Raw genomic sequence first — 19615 nt, 5'->3', positions numbered from 1 at the left:
ATTTGTCGTTCGGTACCGAAGTACCGAACGAAACTACATAGCAGTCATAGAAAAAAAAAAGAACACAAGACACATGACCCCAACACAAACGTCCATCACAGTGACTCCAAACACCCCCTCACTGTGATGGAGGCAACAAATCTTCCACTCTCTTCCCCACGCCCACGGACAGACAGCTCATCCCCGACCGACCCGCACAGTCCCCACACCGGGCGCTGAAACGTCCCGCGACCAAGCCTTGCGCAGCTAAGTCCCGTGGTCGAGCCGCACCGGGCGATGTCAAGTCCGCAGTCGAGCCGCACCAGCGATGAAAAGCCCCGCAGCCGAGCTGCACCGGGCGATGTTAAGCCCCGCAGCCGAGCTGCACCGGGCGATGTTAAGCCCCGCAGCCGAGCTGCACCGGGCACTGTTAAGTCCAGCGGCCAAGCCGCACCGGGATGTAAAGTCCAGCGGCCAAGCCGCACCGGGTGATGTAAAGTCCAGCGGCCAAGCCGCACCGGGATGTAAAGTCCAGCGGCCGAGCCGCAGCGGGCGATGTTAGGCCCCGCAGCCGAGCCGCACCCCGCGCCGTGAGGAAGAGAAAAGTCCCCCCCCCCCCCACACCCACCCCCACCCACCCACACCACCACCCCCTCCCACACATACACAACCAAAAAAATATATATAAAAACCATCCCAACACCGACACACAACAAAAAAAAGACGGACAGACTGCTAGTCAGCTGCTGCCGTTAGGCGCCGCCACAGAACCTTTTGACAAATGTGCAGTTTCATGATATAAAAGCCAAGTTTTTGCAGTGCTTAAAGACTGTTGCTGAACCATCTGTGATAGTTCCTTCATTGATGGTTATGCTGAGCTTGCATTGGTTTGGTTGCATGTCTCAATATCCAACAGCAGTTTTAGCAGCGGCGTTGCATTGTATGGAAACAGAGCCCTTCCCTGCAATCGCCCAATGGTTTTCCTCAACTCACTCAAACAGCCCATGAATTTCTTCAACATTCCTTCCGAGGATAATTCCGTTTCTGGATTATTCTCACAACTATATGTATTTACATCTTTGATGTTCCCCATTGTTTCTGCCTTCTGCTGCACTGTCTCATCGGCTGTTCCTGTGTTACTCATTTCAATATCACCCTTACTGCCAATATTCAAGCAGGTGGTCTCCTCATCATCACTATCAGAATTGTCCGAGTTGTTGTAATCCACCAGCCTCAGTAACTGGGTCATTTTACTGTTTATCTCGAGGTCAGGATCACAGCTGGAGCCAGGCTCTTCCTTGGGTGAAATAGGTTGTGGTATTTGAGGGCTCACAAATGTGTTTCTTGAGCCTTTGCGAAGAGTTTCACTGTCTCGCTCAATCTCAGCAACGAAATCATGGTTCTTGCAACCTTGGTTATCAGGTGGTGGACAAAGTGGTTCTGAGGAAGTATCAAACTGAGCACAAATGCAACAGAAGGACTGCCAGTCCCTCCGGAGTAGATGCAAATATTTCACCAAGTACTCCAGGAAACAAGTTTCAGAGGAAATCAGAAAATCCAGCAAGACCTGATGATCAAATGCTAAACTCTTCAACAACAGCAGGAAGATACAATGTGGATTGAACCATTGTCCATGGGCTTCTTGAGAAGTTGCTGCATTTTCCTGAGCATGGGTTTCCACAAATCTGGAGAGAGAAAAAGGATATAAAATCCTTCAAATAAATTACTGCATATTTCAAACTTTCCAATCATATTTCAGTTGGAAGCTCATGATATGATCAACATCAGTGATTGGAATCCTGGTCTGAATGGTAGAACAACTGTAGATCAGAAGGGTTTAGTTCTGATTTTCTGAATAGATGACGAGATGATAACGCATTATTAAACTCAGAAATAAAAATTGCAAATGCCCAGCAGGTCAGGATAGGCTGATGGAAACTGCACCGGTCAATCTGTTACCTGTGGCTAAGGGGTTGGAAAGCATGGACCAGGGGAACTCCATCCTGTCTCAGAGAAGGGGAGAGTGCAGAGGTGCAAGCAAGGGGTTTGGCAACTCTGGTGGAGGGGAAGCCAAGGTTCAGGAAGACCTGTGTGGAAAGTCTCATCACTGGTCCAATGTGACGGAGACAAAGGAAATGGGAGAATGGGATGGATCCTTGCAGGAGTAAGGTTGGGAGGAAGTATAATTAAGATAGCTGTGCAAGTTTGTAGGTTGTAATGGATGTTTGTGGCTAATGTTTTCCTTGAAAGGAAGAATAAACCACTTTCACAAACTCAGAGCTTCCTACAGCAGAGTTGCAAAGGAATTGCGGCCCTTTCTATGAAAATAAATTGTCCATGTTCGTTTGTGATGTCTCTTGCAATTAGACAGTCACTTACACTTACTGTGGATTCACATGGGAATTATCAGCTGTTTAGAGACACAGCATGGAAATAGGCCATTCTGCCCACAGAGTCCATGCTGATCGCCGATCACCCGTTACCACTAATGTGATGCTATCCCACCTTCTCATCCACTCCCCCCCCCCCCCCCCCCCCACTAGTGGCAAGTTACAAAGGCCAATTAACCCAGAAACCCGCATGTCTTTGGGATGGGTGAGGAAACCGGTGCACCCGGAGGAAACCCATGTGATCACAGGGAGAACGTTCAGCACCACACAGACTGCACGGGAGGTCAGGATCGAACCCAGGTCTCTGGTGCTGCAAGACAGTATATCCACACTGTGCTGTGCAAATTATAAGTGGCAGGGTGAAAAGGGAGAGTACAAGGCTGGAACTCAACAGCAATAATGAGGCTGCCAGCAGAATGGTGGTGGAGATTACATGCAAGACTGCAGCACCATACAAATATCCGTGACTGGCACCGTGACAGCACAGAACAAGGTGCAAAGCAGCAAACATTATTTCATACAGCGGCATTTTGGTGGGGGGAAAGAGCCTTTCCATTACAACTGGATCTGCTTACACCAGGTTTGAAGCCTTGGCGATTCAACTGCTGCAGTTATAAATAGTCCAAACTAATGAAGACATGGTGAGCAGATTCAAACCTCTGGGAACAGTAACCCTCATGAGACGAGACCTGGGTGTGCTTGTACATCAGTCACTGAAAGTAAGCATGCAGGTACAGCAGGCAGTGAAGAAAGCAAATGGCAGGTTGGCTTTCATTGCGAGAGGATTTGCATTTAGGAGCAAGGAGGTCCTACTGCAGTTGTACGGGGCCCTGGTGAGACCGCACCTGGAGTATTGTGTGCAATTTTGGTCTCCTAATTTGAGGAAGGACATTATTGCTATTGAGGGAATGCAGTGTAGGTTCACCAGGTTAATTCCCGGGATGGCGGGACTGACATATGATGAAAGAATGGATCGACTGGGCTTGTATTCACTGGAATTTAGAAGGATGAGAGGGAATCTTATAGAAACATATAAAATTCTTAAAGGATTGGACAGGCTAGATGCAGGATAAATGTTCTTGATGTTGGGGGAATTCTGAACCAGGGGTCACAGTTTAGGAATAAGAGGTAGGCCATTTAGGACTGAGATGAGGAAAAACTTCTTCACCCAGAGAGCTGTGAATCTGTGGAATTCTCTGCCACAGAAGGCAGTGGAGGCCAATTCACTGGATGTTTTCAAGAGAGAGTTAGATTTAGCTCTTAGGGCTAAAGAAATTGTGGGATATGAGGGAAAAGCAGGAACAGGGTACTGATTTTAGATGATCAGCCATGACCATATTGAATGGCGGTGCTGGCTCGATGAGCCGAACGGCCTACTCCTGCACCTATTTTTCTATGTTTCTGTGAGAGAATTTCACATTGAATATTTGCATGGGTTAATTGTCCAAAACTAGGGCGTTAAGGTCCAAACAATGATTTGGGTTTGAGGTTGGGTTGAGCTGGGGGGAACATGTCGGGATTACTGGGGCTCCTTTTTCTTAGGTTTTGAAATCATTAGTAGAGAAGCACGTGGACTTGGCTAAAGTAATTGGGCAACTGCAATAAGGGAATAATGACTGATGATGGTAAACATTTACAAACAGGCATGTTTTCATAATATTGTCGTCTCTGACAAGATTGGTATTTAATGTCAAAGTCAAATGTGCAGCCTGACACTCCCTCATGGGAAGGAGCCATTCTACAGTTAGTTACAGTGACCACAACATCCAAGCAGCAGGTAGTGTGTGCCTGGCATTCCACAGCAGAAGGACATCCAGCTCAATACACTTCAGCACAACACAACTTTCAGCATGAAGAATTTGCCAATGAGGGCAATAATAAACTGATAACTTTTGAGTTTGCAGTGCAGTTAACACTAGAGGAGATACCAACCCTGGGCAGTGTGTATAGATGGTTAGTAGTGCACTGGCAACGTCTACTAGATCATCATCCTGCTCCACGAAGATGAAGGAAACCCAGGCACATGGATGAGGCAGTTGCTGGAACTGGGCACAGCCCTGGAGATGCATCCTCAGAAACAGCATCAGCTGAGACAGACAGGACTGGAGTTCATTCTTCAGGCAGCCTGGAAACATCGAGGTACACTTAGTACGACTTCAAAGCCTGCCATGTACATTACAGAGACCTGTAAAATAAATGTAGTGCTTCTTGGGCGACTATACTAAATTAAAGAATGAAAAAGGTTCGATGATCCATAGTTGTGAGGATTTGGGTATCTGGTTTCAACCTTTGTACAGTAATATAATACACTGCAGTTGCAGGTATGTCAGGCAAACTTTTGCAGCTTAGAGTTTAGACAGATGCAGCACGGAAACTGACCCACCGAGTCTATGCCAACCAGCGATCCCCGCACACTAACACTATCCTACACACACTAGGGACAATTTACAATTTTACCGAAGCCAATTACCCTGCAAACCTGAACTTCTTTGGAGTGTGGGAGGAAACCGGAGCACCCGGAGAAAACCCACGCAGGTCACGGGGAGAAGGTACAACCCTGGGTCTCTGGCAGCAACTCTGCCGCTGTGCCACTGTGCCGCCCCTACTTCACGGGTTGATACTGAGGATAAAGGTGTTATTATATGAGGAAAGGTTGAATTGGCTGGAATTATATCCAATGAAGTTTAGGAGAATGGGTGATGATTTGATTGGAACATTAAAGATTCTGATGGGCAATGGTGGCAGATATGAAGAGTTAGTTACAGAATATTGGGTCGTCATTTATAAATGAGATGACAGAGAATTGTGATCCTTTGGACTTCTGTACTGTAGAGTTGTACAAAGACGGGTTAATGAGTATTGCCATGATCATACAGACACATTTTTAGACCTTGTGGGAAATCAAGGGTTATGATGGCTACGATATCAAAGTGTAGATCAGGACAGGTGTTGAGTGGTGCAGCAAGTTACAAGGGACATGTAGCCAACTCCTGCTTCTCATATTCTTAGAGATCTCAGCTCTACAGTTAATCATTCGTTCCCCGTTTATTCTGCAACTTTCCATGGTATGCAGTTCCTCATCCTTCCTTCCAAAATAATTTCCCACAAGCGTGCTTACACTAATTTGCCATTTACTATTCTGAGGATACGTCACAGAGCTCTGCACAGTTCCAACAACTGCCTCACCAGTGTTGTTCATTGTTTGTTAACAGCAAACCGGTATTCTATTCCCAAAGCTTACCACAGATAAACTAAAGAGGATAGTTGATCTGCCCTTGAGTGCACTATTTCCAAACTCATTAATCAGATCACAATGAAACCCTTTGTTTAAAGTCAAATCAATTTCCTGCTCAACCCTCTAATCCGGGCATCATTCTGGTCACCCTCCTCTGCACTCTCCAAAGCCTCCACATCCTTCTTGTAATGAGGCAGCCATAACTGCACACAAGACTCCAACTGCAGCCTAACCAAAATCCCAGAGAGCTGCTATAGGATGTCCATGAGCTTGGCTGACAATAGACAATAGGTGCAGGAGGCCATTCGCCCCTTCGAGCCAGCACTGCCATTCAATGTGATCATGGCTGATCATTCTCAATCAATACCCCGTTCCTGCCTTCTCCCCATACCCCCTGACTCCGCTATCCTTAAGAGCTCTATCCAGCTCTCTCTTGAATGCATTCAGAGAATTGGCCTCCACTGCCTTCTGAGGCAGAGAATTCCACAGATTCACAACTCTCTGACTGAAAAAGGTTTTCCTCATCTCCGTTCTAAATGGCCTACCCCTTATTCTTAAACTGTGGCCCCTTGTTCTGGACTCCCCCAACATTGGGAACACATTTCCTGCCTCTAACATGTCCAACCCCTTAAAAATCTTATACGTTTCGATAAGATTTCCTCTCATCCTAAATTCCAGTGTATACAAGCCTAGTCGCTCCAATCTTTCAACATATGATAGCCCCGCCATTCCGGGAATTAAGCTAGTAAACCTACGCTGCACACCCTTAATAGCAAGAATATCCTTCCTCATATTTGGAGACCAAAACTGCACACAGTACTCCAGGTGCGGTCTCACTAGGGCTCTGTACAACTGCAGAAGGACCTCTTTGCTCCTATACTCAACTCCTCTTGTTATGAAGGCCAACATTCCATTGGCATTCTTCACTGCCTGCTGTACCTGCATGCTTCCTTTCAGTGACTGATGCACTAGGACACCCAGATCTCGTTGTACGTCCCCTGTTCCTTGGCTGCATTCAGATAATACTCTGCCTTCCTATTCTTACCACCAAAGTGGATAACCTCACACTTATCCACATTAAACTGCATCTGCCATGCATCCGCCCACTCACACAACCTGTCCAAGTCACCCTGCAACCTCATAGCATCTTCCTCACAGTTCACACTGCCACCCAGCTTTGTATCATCTGCAAGGTACTAGTGCATCACCACTGCTCATGGAAACTTGAACAATGTTGTATAGGATGTTGTATAGGATGTTGCACAGGATGTTGTATAGGATGTCCATGAGCTTGGCTGAAAGGTACTAGTGCATCACCACTGCTCATGGAAACTTGAACAATGTTGTAACCTGGGGGGTGCATTCAGCCGAGAGGTTTAGAAGGGAAATATTCAAACTAGAACACAGGCAACTAAAAGCTAAAAGTATAAGTGAAGTGATTAAAGCCAGGGATGGGTAAAAGACGAGAGTTGGGAAAGCATGGAAGTCATGGAGGAAGGATGGTAATGCTGGAGGTTGTTCCAGAGACATGGGGATGTGGCCAGAGAGGGATTGGTAAACAATGAGGATTTTATAATAGAGGTAAACATGTTGACTACCAGTGATTTTATCTTGTGTTATTTTAAGCTATTAAATTTGATTTACTGCACTAACACCTTGAGTGACTACTGATTGTTTGCTGTGGCAGTGTGAAATCCAACTCAGTGATTAAAAATAATTTCCCCAATTGCAATTCTCTCAAGTTTCCTGAAGCCTTCATATTATCTCTAAATTACAATGACCTTTTTTTCATTTATTCTGTAATAATGTCAGACATCCGAACTCAGCAAATGATATACTTAAAGTTTCCAAGTAATTTAAAGAATAAGAAGTAATTTATTACCTTTAGCTTTCACTGTGTCCATTGTATTCTTCAGATTAATTTCCATGGCTTTGATTAAAATAAGGCTTACAGTCCTCAACATTACCATGTCTGGACCAGGAGTAGTATTTTCTGCATCGAGTATCTCACTGCCTCCAAAAAGACATGGCCTGGGATTCACAGGAATCCGGCTTAACCATCCCAACCTCACAGCCTGCAGCAACGTGCAAGATACTCCCAGTAAGTCTTCGTGTAGGTGGCTATCTTGCTGAGAACCTGCATGGCACGGATTGCAGGCATCATCACTTGCCTGGCCAAGAATACACATTTTAAGCAGCAAAATCAGCTTCTTCTTAATGAAGTATTGAGCAGAGGAAGTGACAAAATCAAGTACTAGTGGGGTGTGCAGATATAATGTCTTTAGGCAAGACAGATTGAGCTCCAGATGGTTTCGAATCCCAACCATAACTTCAAGCAGATGTACAACAGCAAGCTGGCTGATTGTGGCAACACTCCCATCATCAGGTTCTGTAAAATCTCCACTTGTTTGGCTGCTGCCAGAACACGAGGAAAAGGTGAAGAGATACAGGTTATGGAGCACTGAGTCCATCGGGATGAGAAGCTTCTGTAAAGTACCTAGGATAATGAAAACATTTCAGAGACTATAGTGAAGACCATGCATTGTCACTGTGTATAGTCAGCATGCACACAGCAAATGTTGGGAGTGGGGAGACACACCAACATTGAGATACAAATACACACATGGAGTTGAACAATCCATGGAGCAGGGAATGGAAAATACAAAGGGAGATATAGGGTAATGATTAAATAGGATTTGGGTGGCTGACCAGCTGCTCAGATATTCAGGGTCCCAAACCGTTAGAGACTCCTCCACACTCACCACATTCAAAACATCGCTGAAGTCTCACCTGTTCAGTACTGCCTTCAACCACTGAAGGTCACCTCACCTTCTGTCTCCTTTCTCTGTTCGTTTACTTATTTACTTATTTATCTATTTATTCATTTCCCTATGTTCTCTAAATCTCTGTAAAGCGTCTTTGAGTATATGAAAAGCGCTATATAAATGTAATGCATTATTATTATTATTATTACTTCAACGTGATAAGGATCTTTTTACACACAATATTGACTCTAAATTACAAAAACAATGGAATTGCTGCAATAAATTAAATTTAGAAACTAGTTGTTCTGATCTGATTTTAATGTTTCCACAATCCCTATACTAATCTACAATATACTTTAACAGTAGCCTTTCATTCATCCATTTTCTGTTTTAGAATCATAAGCCATCATTTTTCAATTCATTGAAACAAACCATTAAAACTGGAGCAGGAGTAGACTATTGAGTCCTTGAGCCTGTGCTATATCATTCAACGCACTCACACCTGTTCATCCATATCAGTAGCATTCTCATGCTCTCTCCTTACCCCTTGATACCATGCGTCCAGAAAACTTCTAATTGCTTTCTTAAATACTTTTAGTGGCTTTGTTTCCACAAACCTTTGTGGCAAAGACTCCCAGCGCCACCACCCTCTGAGTGTCAGTTCTAAATGTCTCATCCTGAGCCTGAGCCCGAGCCCATGGTCGTGGTTTTCAATCTCCCAGTCGGGAGAAATATTCTCCCTGTAAACAGCCTGCTGAGCTGTGTCAGGGGTTTGTACAGTCCAATCACATCTCCTCTCAGTTTTCTTAAGTCTGATAAATTCAGACCTAGTCAATCCAATCTCTCCTCATAGGTAGACACAAAATGCTGGAGTAACTCAGCGGGTCAGGCAGCATCTCTCCTCATAGGTCAGTTCCACCATCCCCAGAACCATCTGTACTTCTTCCATGGCAAGTATGTTCTTTCTTAGATAAGGACACCAAAACTGGACTCCCAAAGCCTTGTATCATTGTGACAACACTGATGCTTAAGACCATATGGGATAGCAGCAGAATTAGGCCATTCAGCCCATCGAGTATGTTTCACCATTTGATCTTGGCTAATCTATTTTTTCCTTTCAACCCCATTCTCCTGCCTTCTCCCCATATGTGTTGACACCCTTACTAATCAAGAACCTATCAATCTTTGTTTTAGAAGTCCCAATGACTTGGCATCTATCACTATCCATGGCAATGAATTCGCTGATTCACCACCCTCTGGCTAAACAAATCCTCCTCATCTCCATTTTAAAGGTACGTCCTTTTATTCTGAGGGTTGCGTGTTTGACTCCCTGCACACCCATGACAGTGGTCAAGCGTAGCGCCAACTTGACCTTTAAGTTTGCCCATGGCACCACTGGAATCAACCAGACCAACAACGATGGGACAATATACAGGAACGAGATCAAGAACCTTGTGTCATGGTGTCAGGACAACAACCTAGCCCTGAACATTAGCAAGATGAAAGAGTTACTGAGAGCTAAAATTACATGTGAGGCAATCGTTATCATCATTAAGCCAATCACAATGTCACCTCGTATTACGACAAAATATTGAAGATACGCCCGCAAGTAAAACACTTGACACAACCTGACACAGAAGCTGACATGCACTTTGTCATGTACAGTATATTGTGATCCAATCAGCATTTTCATAAACAAACAATAATATATTTATAGATTCCATTTTTTATTTGTTATGTTTGATTCAGTTAATGTTGGTAACATTGAAGCTTCAGTCAGTAAGATGCTTTGTCATTTGGTCCGTACAGGTGCAACTAAATTAAAATAACAATGTTGGGAAGGGAACAGTGATTTGTTATATCTATGCATCAAATCTACAAGCTACCTGGTGAAGCTATTCTTTGGTTTGAAATCTATTTGCCTGATTAAAGGGGAGTACACATGCAAGATCCTGCTACTTGTTAAAGATGATGAAAAATACTGGCAACTCAGCTTCTTTTCAGAGTTTAGTTTAGTTTAGAGATGCAGCACTGGAAGAACAGGCCCTTCCCCACCGAGTCCGCACCGACCAGCGATCCCCATACACTAATTTAGTTTAGAGATGCAGCGTTGGAACAGGCCCTTCGGCCCACCGAGTCCGCACCGACTAGCGATCCCTGCACATTAACACTATCCTTCACGCACTAGGGACAATTTACATTTATACAAAGCCAATTAACCAACAAACCTGTACGTCTTTGGAGTGTTGGAGGAAACCGAAGATCTCGGAGAAAACCCATGCAGTCACAGGGAGAACGTACAAACTCCGTACAGACAGCACCCGTAGTCGGGATCGAACCTGGGTCTCCGGCACTTCAAGCGCTGTAAAGCAGCAACTCTACCGCTGCGTCACTGTGTTGAAGTAATAGGTTTTGACATCCATGCAGGCACCCTTTTCATGCTGTGACATCCATGCAGGCACCCTTTTCATGCAGTGACACCCTTTTCAACCCTACACTGAAGCTGCAGCAAGACTATTGTGTAATCTGCCAGGAAATAGGTTTGGCATTGAAAATTATCCCATCAGCATTTAGGCCTCACTGATTTTCTTTTACCAAGACTGTGAGCTGCCTGTTACATGCTGACTGCTACACAAACTTTCTGCTGGGCAACAGAACGTCTGGAATAAAATCACTCACAATAAACAATTAATGTTAAATCTTCATTATACTGTGGCACAAGAGACTGCAGATGCTAGAATCATGAGCAAAAAATCAAACTACCAGAGGATCTCAGCAGGTCAGGCAGTATCTGTCAGAATAATCTATCTGAAGGAGGACCCCAAGGTGAAATGTCATCTGAATATTCCCTTCACAGATGCTGCCTGACCTGATAAATTCCTACACCAGCTTGTTTTGTTTGGTAAACATAACATATATAATTTACTGGAAGTTGATCTTGGGTATTGCCACAAGGATTTACTAACCCGTCTTGTCCTGAGATTTTCCCTTCAAAATGTCTTTGACGATGACTGTAATGGCTTGGGCCCAATGAGCTGATTGCTGACTTCCAGGCTCTTTTGACAGAATGTCCAGGCAGCTGTTCATCCAATTATCAATGGGCAGCTTCTATAAGTATTAAAAATGAATCCTATTGTTAATATTTACCAGCATTAAAAACTTAAAGTAATACAATTAACCACTTATACTCTTCAGATTCATTATCACACAGGTTTGGTTCAAGGAGATCTTCAAATCTTTTCCTCACTCTGAAACTAGAGGCTTTAAAATTTTATCTAATTTTTGTTCTTCATCCAAAAAACACTCTGGGTATGTGGAAACATTTTTGTTAAAAATCAGTCTAGCTAGGTTCAGATTCACCTCAGGGAATTGGTATGCAATTGCTTGAGGTCCTGTGGGCAAGTTCTAGATGATAATCATGGTCCTTCTCTCCAGGTTCAATAAGCAAGGCAGTTGTCGGCAGCACCTGGGATTCCTGCCAGGTCCTCTATGATTGTTTCTTCAAAGCCATTCAACAGATCACTCAAAGACTCATTGAACATTCACTGATTGCATCAAGCACTATCTTGCAGCTCTTCAGAAAAATAAGGTTCTGAAAGGTCACCTTTGCTTTTGTAACCATTAGAGAAATATTCTAATCAAATAATATGATTAAACTATTTACAGTTATAACTTTTAACTTGTAAAGAATTTGGTTTATTGGACATTAGACAAACCACCCCCCTCCTACCCTAGCTTTGCCAATTAAATGACTATTGCTTGAGCATGAAGCTACCTTGTGTAAATCTGATTTATTCATCTGAGAGATGGCATTAATCAGCTCTTAGACGGGCAATTTAATCAGCCAGTTGGCGTGGATATTTTATGGAATGTTGGATTTTTTTGAGGAGATAAAGTATGCTGATGAAGCTAGAACATTTGATGTGATATATGTGGATTTTATTGTGTCCAACAAGATTTTTAAAAAAAACTAAAACTACCTATTTAAAAATGTAAAACTTCGAATTCCAAGGAAAAGTGCCACATTGGACTAACAATGGTTGTCAACAGGAACTATAATGACTAAGGGGCTATTTGTAATGCAGTTCTCCAGGGCTTAGTATAAGATCCCTAGCTGAGAACATTACAGAAATGACAGATAAAGGGACTATGGTAGGGAGCAGAGGACCATAGTCAGTGCACAGCTAACAAAGGAAATACTGAGGAGACACACAAAAATCTGGAGCAACTCAGCGGGACAGGAGGCATCACTGGAGAGAAGGAATGGGTGACGTTTTGGGTCGAGACCCTTCTTCAGACTGGTTAGGGATAAGAGAAACAAGAGATATAGACTGTGATGTGGGGAGATAAAGACCAATGAATGAAAGATATGCAAAGATCTCCACCCTTCCCATCTGACTCCATTTGCCAATTAATGTCTCCTCACCTGGGCTTGCTGTGATCCTCCAGCAGATTGCCTGTTGCTCCATGCAATCCACGATAACCCAGTCTTCCGGAAAATACTCAAGGAGGTCCTAAGAGCCCGCCAAGGGGTCTGGGACTTGAGGATAGCAGTGAGAATCATCTACTCCGTGATCAAGTCATGGGCTGAGCAGAGGGGCTGGAGGAGAGGCACGCGAGGTTGCATGGTGGTCATTGGGGCGTTTCCATGCTGTATGACTATGACTCTAAGAGTCCAGCATTAATTGCCAGAAAGAACGGTGAAGCAGAAATCCTGACTACATTTGTAAAATATACAGTGAACACTTGAAATACTGTCACTACAGAGCTATGATCCAGGAGGTGAGTTGTATCTGTAGCCAATGTTGGCATGATGGACTAACTAGCTTCTTTCTGTACCATCAATTTCTACGATTTTTTAATTCTAAATATTGTTGAAAATAACATTTTCATTCTGGTAGCCTAACAGGATTCATTTTTTGATATCTTTGCAACAACAATGTGAAGATTAAATTTAAAAGCCTCTACTTGTGGAGAAGAAACTATGTATAGAAACTATGTATATTTGTGATACCTTCGAAGGTATTTATTCACAAAATGCTGGAGTAACTCAGCAGGTCAGGCAGCATCTCAGGAGAGAAGGAATGGGTGACGTTTCGGGTCGAGACCCTTCTTCATACCTTCGATTTGTACCAGCATCTGCAGATATTTTCCTACATGTATATCAAGGTGATATGCAATTCACGCAGAGCAACACCACATCAACCATGTCTTATAGGAAAATGCTCCTGTCATTATAAACTCTGTTCGTACTCACCGTAAATAAAATCTGAACCAGAATCAAAGATGCAACACATTTCATTGCCATATGAGACAACAACTTATCTTGGTAGCCAAACAAGAGAGCCTAGGGAAAGAATACATCAGGTATCATTTAGATTATTCAAAGAATGCAATAATAAAAATTGTGCAAATTTATAGAATAATTCACTCTTTCTACATTATTTTGACATTTTGTTCTGTTTTCATTTTTGATTAATGCTTAATTCAATGCTTAATTAATTTTCAATGGAATAAGGTTTTCATTTAAAATCTCTCTTGCGTCTATGATCCTTAACTGGGCCCAATCTTCTTGCAAGGATTTAGATTGATGATTGTAAATAAAGGGAGCAGCTTTTTAATAAAGATCAAACTTCAGGCATATGATGGTGAAGAGAGAGGCACAAAAAGCTGGAGTAACTCTGCGGGACAGGCAACATCTCTGCAGAGAAGGAATGGGTGACTTTTCGAGTCAAGACCCTTCTTCAGGTCGAAATGTCACCCATTCCTTCTTTCCAGGGATGTTGCCTGTCCCGCTGAGTTACTCCAGCTTTTTGAGCCTATCTTCAGTTTAAACCAGCATCAGCAGTTCCTTCCTACACATGGTGAAGTTAGAGATACAAGAGAAGCTGTGGTATAACACCATGCATATGTGGAAGAAGGGTCTCGACCCGAAACGTCACCCATTCCTTCTCTCCCGAGATGCTGCCTGACCTGCTGAGTTACTCCAGCATTTTGTGAATAAATACCTTCGATTTGTACCAGCATCTGCAGATATTTTCTTATACTACCATGCAATAACTAGATTGCATATTTCGGTATTTGTGAATGATGAGATCATAGAGGTGGAAGAGTGATCTTGGTTAAAAATGAGCATCTTTGTTAAGTTGTGCAGTAGTGGTGGTGGAAAGGGAGGGAGCATGGTTGAGCAAATGAGCATTGTTATCATGGTCAGAGTTCCACATATACACACTCAACAAGCAGTGCAGCTTGGAAGATTAATGCATTCATGGCCAAAAAAGGGCATATGCTATATATTATGCTAAATGTATGGTACATACAATTCAAAGTTCAAGGTTTAAAGAATACCCCAAACCGCAGCGATTAGACCAACAAAACACTCGGAAACTATACATAGAGGCAGGAAACATGTTCCCAATGTTGGGGGAGTCCAGAACAAGGGGCCACAGTTTAAGAATAAGGGGTAGGCCATTTAGAACGGAGATGAGGAAGAACTTTTTCAGTCAGAGAGTGGTGAAGGTGTGGAATTCTCTGCCTCAGAAGGCAGTGGAGGCCAGTTCGTTGGATGCTTTCAAGAGAGAGCTGGATAGAGCTCTTAAGGATAGCGGAGTGAGGGGGTATGGGGAGAAGGCATGAACGGGGTACTGATTGAGAGTGATCAGCCATGATCGCATTGAATGGCGGTGCTGGCTCGAAGGGCTGAATGGCCTACTCCTGCACCTATTGTCTATTGTCTACTGTCTAAAGTCAGCATTTCAGATTATAAATTATTCAAGTAATGACAACATAATACATAATATTTAAAAGTACTGTGTTCTGGCCTCTCTACTACAAGGAGAAAGTGCAGGAAGGTTGAAAAGCAGAACTGAGATGGTGTAGCTATCTTCAAAGACTGAACAGCCTGTCACCCTTAAGAAAAGGTATCAAGTATAATGCACTGGAAATCGTTAAGATCAAGGCGTTTCATAAGATAGCTTTAGAGATGTTGGCAAATCCAAAATTAGGGGCAGTGAATATAAGAAAGTAACCTATGAGTTCAGGAGAAATGAGGCCTTTTATTCAGGATGGTTAGAAAATCAAACAAGATGTGATGAAGATTGAAATAGCATTTAAGGAGAAACTAAACAGTCACAGGATAAAGGAGCATTATTTTAATTAATTCGACCAAAAGCCTTGTTTCTGTGCTACAAAGAGAAAGAGATCAATATTAAGTATCCATCAACACTCACCAATTTAGGTATAATTTCCATTTCTTCTAATAGTATTGTTATGGTCTTCAAATACGTTTCTCTGACATCTTCTCTTGGTATCTCAGAATACAGCTTGGAACTCAGCAGGTGAATCATGTTCATTTGAAGCAACAACATTTCATTCTGACCATCAGTTTTTGATGAATGGTGATCTAATAGCGTGCCAAGACTGTCTACCGACACTGAGTCTCCATGGAAATGATATACCGGGTTACTTTTCTTCATTTCTATGGAAAAGGTGCAATCTTTCTCAGACACATCAGGAGAAAGGAACGCTGCTTGTTCATGACTGCTTTTACCAGGCTTCACTCCAGCCAATATCTCACTGTAGAATTGACGGAGGTATATGAGGCATTTCTCCATCATTCTTTATCATTGGAGGACCATCGCAAAATAGGATTCAAGCTGGAACTAGGAACAGAAAAAATTCAGGAAGTGTAACACCAAAACAAACAAGTGTTGATGATGTGAGTTCATTGCTTAGACTTGTTATTTCTGATTTACTTTTGATAACCCAGAGATTGAAATAATATGTATGTTTGTTACATCATTTGACAATACAAAGATAGAGGTAAAACAAATATAGTCCATGCTAACATAGAAACATAGAAACATAGAAAATAGGTGCAGGAGTAGGCCATTCGGCCCTTCGAGCCTGCACCGCCATTCAATATGATCATGGCTGATCATTCAGCTCAGTAGCCTGTACCTGCCTTCTCTCCATACCCCCTGATCCCTTTAGCAAAAAGGGCCACATCTAACTCCCTCTTAAATATAGCCAATGAACTGGCCTCAACTACCTTCTGTGACAGAGAATTCCACAGACTCACCACTCTCTGTGTGAAGAAATGTTTTCTCATCTCGGTCCTAAAAGCTGTGACCCCTGGTTCTGGACTCCCCCAACATCGGGAACAATTTTCCCGCATCTAGCCTCTCCAACCCCTTAAGAATTTTATATGTTTCTATAAGATCCCCCCTCAGTCTTCTAAATTCCAGCGAGTACAAGCCCAGTCTATCTAGTCTTTCCTCATATGTAAGTCCCGCCATCCCAGGGATCAATCTGGTGAACCTTCTCTGTACTCCCTCTAAGGCAAGAACGTCTTTCCTCAGGTTAGGAGACCAAAACTGCACACAATACTCCAGGTGCGGTCTCACCAAGGCCCTGTACAACTGCAGCAGAACCTCCCTGCTCCTAAACTCAAATCCTCTTGCTATGAATGCCAACATACCATTCGCTTTCTTCACTGCCTGCTGCACCTGCATCCTTGCTTTCAATGACTGGTGCACCATGACACCCAGGTCACGTTGCATCTCCCCTTCTCCCAATCGGTCACCATTCAGGTAATACTCTGCTTTCCTGTTCTTGCCGCCAAAGTGGATAACCTCACATTTATCCACATTATATTGCATCTGCCATGCATTTGCCCACTCGCCTAATCTATCCAAGTCACTCTGCAGCCTCCTAGCATCCTCCTCGCAGCTAACACTGCCACCCAGCTTCGTGTCATCCGCAAACTTAGAGATGTTGCATTCAATTCCCTCGTCCAAATCATTAATATACACTGTAAATAACTGGGGTCCCAGCACTGAGCCTTGCGGTACCCCACTAGTCACTGCCTGCCATTCCGAAAAGGACCCGTTTATTCCTACTCTTTGCTTCCTGTCCGCCAACCAATTTTCTATCCACCTCAACACTGAACCCTCAATACCGTGTGCTTTAAGTTTGTACACCAATCTCCTATGTGGGACCTTGTCGAAGGCCTTCTGAAAGTCCAGATATAACACATCGACTGGTTCTCCCTTATCCACTCTACTAGTTACATCCTCGAAAAATTCTATAAGATTCGTAAGACATGATTTGCCTTTGGTAAATCCATGCTGACTTTGTCCGATGATTTCTCCACTTTCCAAATGTAACGCTATCACATCTTTAATAACTGACTCTAGCATTTTCCCCACTACCGATGTTAGGCTAACTGGTCTATAATTCCCCGTTTTCTCTCTCCCTCCCTTTTTAAAAAGTGGGATTACATTAGCTACCCTCCAGTCCTCAGGAACTACTCCAGAATCTAAAGAGTTTTGAAAAATTATCACTAATGCATCCACTATTTCTGAGGCTACTTCCTTAAGCACTCTGGGATGCAGCCTATCTGGCCCTGGGGATTTATCTGCCTTTAATCCATTTAATTTACCTAACACCACTTCCCGACTAACCTGGATTTCCCTCAGTTCCTCCATCTCTTTAGACCCCCGGTCCCCCGCTATTTCCGGCAGACGGTTTATGTCTTCCTTAGTGAAGACAGAACCAAAGTATTTGTTCAATTGGTCTGCCATCTCCTTGTTCCCTATGATCAATTCACCTGTTTCCGACTGCAAGGGACCTACATTTGCCTTAACTAATCTTTTTCTCTTGACATATTTATAAAAGCTTTTGCAGTCTGTTTTTATGTTCCTTGCCAGTTTTCCCTCATAATCTATTTTCCCTTTCCTAATTAAGCCCTTTGTCCTCCTCTACTGGACTCTGAATTTCTCCCAGTCCTCTGGTATGCTACTTTTTCTGGCTAATCTGTATGCTTCATCTTTTGTTTTAATACTATCCTTGATTTCCCTTGTTAGCCACGGATGCACTACCTTTCCTGGTTTGTTCTTTTGCCAAACTGGGATGAACACTTGTTGTAGTTCATCCATGCGACCTTTAAATGCCTTCCATTGCATGTCCACCGTCAACCCTTTCAGCATCAATCGCCAGTCTATCTTGGACAATTCACGCCTCATTCCCTCAAAGTTACCTTTCTTTAAGTACAGAACACTTGTTTCTGTATCGACTTTGTCACTCTCCATCCTAATGAAGAACTCTACCATATTATGATCACTCTTGCCCAAGGGGCCTCGCACAACAAGACTGCTAACTAACCCTTCCTCATTACTCAATACCCAGTCTAGAATGGCCTGTTCTCTCGTTGGTTCCTCGACATGTTGGTTTAGATAACCATCTCTCAAACATTCCAAGAAATCCTCTTCCTCAGCACCCCTGCCAGTTTGGTTCACCCAATCTATATGTAGATTGAAGTCACCCATTATAACTGCTGCGCCTTTAGTGCATGCATTTCTAATTTCCTGCTTGATGCCATCCCCAACCTCCTTACTGCTGTTAGGTGGCCTGTACACAACTCCCACCAGCGTTTTCTGCCCCTTAGTGTTTCGTAGCTCTACCCATATCGATTCTACTTCCTCCAAGCTAATGTCCTTCCTTTCCACTGCTTTAATCTCCTCTCTAACCAGTAACGCTACCCCACCTCCTTTTCCTTTCTGTCTATCCCGCCTGAATATAGAATATCCCTGGATGTTGAGCTCCCAGCCTTGGTCACCCTGGAGCCATGTCTCCGTAATCCCAACTATATCATAATCATTAATAACTATCTCCACTGACTGATATGCCCCATCTCCACTCGTCCACATTCCCCTAAACCTGTGCTGTGCGTGTACCTGCAGCACTTTGTGATTGCCTCCAGATCACAGCATCTGCACCTGCTTGTGTCTCCTCTCCCCACTCCCTTCCATCCCTCACCCCCTCATATCCGCCCCCCCCTCATCACCCCCTCCTTCATCATCCCGCCCTCATCTTAACCCCCCTCATCATCCCCCCCCTCATCATCCCCCCCCTCATATCCGCCCCCCCCTCATCATCCCCCCCCTCATCATCCCCCCCCTCATCATCCCCCCCCTCATATCCGCCCCCCCCTCATCATCCCCCCCCTCATCACCATCCCCCCCCTCATCACCCCCTCCCTCATCATCCCCCCCCTCATCATCCCCCCCCTCACCATCCCCCCCCTCATCACCCCCTCCTTCATCATCCCGCCCTCATCTTAACCCCCCCTCATCATCCCCCCGCCATCACCCCCCATCATCCCCCCCCCATCATCCCCCCCTCGCGGGCGCGGGCTCTCACCTTCCCGCCGCCGCTCTCCGGGAACTGCGCGTGCGCGGGCCGGG

General features: G+C 43.9%; 1 protein-coding gene across 2 annotated transcripts; it reads right to left on the bottom strand.

Moving 5' to 3' along the window:
• Positions 1–641: 641 nt before the first annotated feature.
• On the bottom strand, positions 642–19605 carry lins1 (lines homolog 1). Of its 2 annotated transcripts, XM_078427152.1 has the most exons (7): positions 19572–19605; positions 15599–16030; positions 13627–13716; positions 11336–11477; positions 7487–8101; positions 4302–4494; positions 642–1664 (listed from the first exon to the last, which is right to left on the bottom strand). In XM_078427152.1, the coding sequence occupies exons 2-7, from the start codon at positions 15983–15985 to the stop codon at positions 848–850; spliced, it is 2244 nt and encodes a 747-aa protein (XP_078283278.1). In that variant the 5' UTR covers positions 15986–16030; positions 19572–19605; the 3' UTR covers positions 642–847. The 2 variants fall into 2 exon arrangements, with proteins under 2 accessions (XP_078283278.1, XP_078283279.1); XM_078427153.1 differs by lacking the exon at positions 13627–13716.
• Positions 19606–19615: the final 10 nt, after the last annotated feature.

The sequence above is a fragment of the Rhinoraja longicauda genome, chromosome 33, assembly GCF_053455715.1.
Source record: "Rhinoraja longicauda isolate Sanriku21f chromosome 33, sRhiLon1.1, whole genome shotgun sequence".
NCBI lineage: Eukaryota > Metazoa > Chordata > Chondrichthyes > Rajiformes > Arhynchobatidae > Rhinoraja > Rhinoraja longicauda.
This window is presented reverse-complemented; position numbering and strand designations above follow the sequence as displayed.